The sequence below is a fragment of the Alligator sinensis genome, unplaced genomic scaffold (genome assembly GCF_000455745.1).
Source record: "Alligator sinensis unplaced genomic scaffold, ASM45574v1 scaffold661_1, whole genome shotgun sequence".
NCBI lineage: Eukaryota > Metazoa > Chordata > Crocodylia > Alligatoridae > Alligator > Alligator sinensis.
The window spans coordinates 114,763-115,311 of record NW_005842749.1 but is presented as its reverse complement, the minus strand read 5'-3'; the positions used below and the strand labels follow the sequence as shown (position 1 = coordinate 115,311).

The window sequence follows — 549 nt, the reverse complement described above, 5'->3', positions numbered from 1 at the left end:
GCGGTGCCGCCCCCGGCCCCGCAGACCCCGCCCATGACCCAGCGTGCCCTGTCCGTGCTCGTGCTGGCCAGCGCCGCCCTCATTGTCTACTTCGTCATCCGGACCGTGCGGTGAGCGCCGCGCCGTGCCAGGCACCCCCACTTCCCACCCCCTTTTCCCACGGGGTTGCTGCTCGCGCCCTCCCCCGCGGGCCACAGCCCAGCACCTGCGCTCAGGGCCGGTGCCCGCTCAGCTTCCAGCCCCACCAGGTTGCGACGATGGGGCCCTGGGCAGAAAGGCTGGCAAAGTGTCCTGTCTAAGCTGCTGTTGGACACTGTGGCCTGTGCAAAATGGGAGCCAGGGTAGGGCTTCTGAGTTAGAGCTTCCTGCACCTTAAGGGCGCCTCTGCACAAGCAGAACTGAGGCTGTAGCGACAGCGCCTCAGAGCAGGCTCGATTAATTGCCTCAGTCACACGATGGCCAAGTCATCGAGTCTGCTGGAGCATGGTAATTACCGTGACGCAGGAAGCTCCTGCATCATGTGTATCAGCGTCCCTGCGCTGGAAAATG

The 549-nt window shown here is 64.5% G+C and overlaps 1 protein-coding gene across 1 annotated transcript in view; it reads left to right on the top strand.

Annotated features, from left to right (window-relative positions):
• The first annotated feature begins 6 nt into the window (after positions 1-6).
• FAM174A (family with sequence similarity 174 member A) overlaps positions 7-549 on the top strand; it is a 31,150-nt gene continuing 30,607 nt past the window's right edge. The window contains exon 1 of the mRNA XM_025216575.1: positions 7-110. Within this exon, the coding sequence (XP_025072360.1) occupies positions 34-110 (77 nt within the window). The 5' untranslated portion in view covers positions 7-33. The remainder of the gene's footprint in view (positions 111-549) is intronic.